General features: G+C 49.8%; 1 gene segment (V, D, J or C); it reads right to left on the bottom strand.

Annotated features, from left to right (window-relative positions):
• Positions 1 to 202: 202 nt before the first annotated feature.
• On the bottom strand, positions 203 to 1,060 carry LOC114910749 (Ig lambda chain C region-like). The segment is given in 2 exon segments: positions 203 to 774; positions 1,011 to 1,060. Coding segments are annotated over 2 exon segments (366 nt in total).
• Between the last annotated feature and the right edge of the window lie 210 nt (positions 1,061 to 1,270).

Below are 1,270 nucleotides of genomic sequence, written 5' to 3'. Positions count from 1 at the left end.
AACCGGAGCCTACCCGGCAACACAGGGCGTAAGGCCGGAGGGGGAGGGGACACACCCAGGACGGGACGCCAGTCCGCCGCAAGGAACCCCAAGCGGGACTCAAACCCCAGACCCACCGGAGAGCAGGACTGCGGTCCAACCCACTGCGCCACCGCACTCATGTGACACAATATGTATTAATAAGGGAAACAACAACTGCGTATTTGATTCAATAAACGTTTATTATTCTCAGCTGCATTTCAGACGTCACTCAAGCACAAGATCACACAGTGTAACACACCAATAATCTAATACAGAACAGGAGCAGAGGACACACTGGATAATACTGAGAAGCTCAAGGTAAAGGGTCTCACATATATAGTGGAGCAAAGCACATTATTAACCTCTATGTTACTAGTTACGAAAACAGTAAGAGTGGAGTAGAGCACAGAGTAAAAACACAGTAATGAGACGCCCATCTACACGGGGCAGTCGGCTCTCTTCATCGTCTCCAGAACTGGAGTCTGGGAGCCCTGAGTGGCCTTGCAGACCACCGTGCCCGCCTTCGTCCACTCGTCCGCAGGGAGGGTCAGCGTGCTGCTCCAGCTGTACTTGCCGTCCTTGTCCAGGAGTCCGCGGCTCGCGTCCCCAGGCTTGGTCCTGCCGTCCACCGTCCACTCCAGCTTCCAGTCGGAGGGGAAGCCCTTGTTGGCCAGACACGTCAGCGTGGCCTTGTTCTTACCGGACACCTCTTGACTGGACGGGGGCAGGACCGTGAGGACGGGGCAGCGTTGCCTAGGAGACGGCAGAGGTCAGAGGTCAGAGAGAGGGCAGCGAGTGGACGGAACACCTTTAACAGCGGACATCGCATTGTGTCTCATCACCTGTACGTAGCGGAGGAGGAAAAGAGCTGTTAGTTAACGCTCAAAGGAGGAATGGATAGGCAGTTTATGAATGTAGCCCACAGTATGTATGAGGTGTATCATAATGTGCCATTAATACAAGAGCGGATCTCTTAGAGTCATTTTTACCTCCGCAGCTCAGTGCTACAAATGTGTCTCTTTTCCACCCTTCTGGACATGTTCATACAGCCCTTCCGCACACTGCTTTTCTTCATTTTATAACACACTGATGATTATTAAAAGTGTATCAGTGATGGACTGAATTCAGTTCAAAGTCAAGACAACTGGATACATATTGAATTAATGACCAAATGGCAAAGCGCATCAATTATTTATCACATTGTTTGTATTATTTTCATCTTATTATTACTGACAGCTGAAAAATAAAC

This window comes from Scleropages formosus, chromosome 6 (genome assembly GCF_900964775.1).
Source record: "Scleropages formosus chromosome 6, fSclFor1.1, whole genome shotgun sequence".
NCBI classification, from domain to species: domain Eukaryota; kingdom Metazoa; phylum Chordata; class Actinopteri; order Osteoglossiformes; family Osteoglossidae; genus Scleropages; species Scleropages formosus.
Note: the sequence above shows the minus strand (reverse complement) of the source record. Positions and strands in the feature narration are given on the sequence as shown.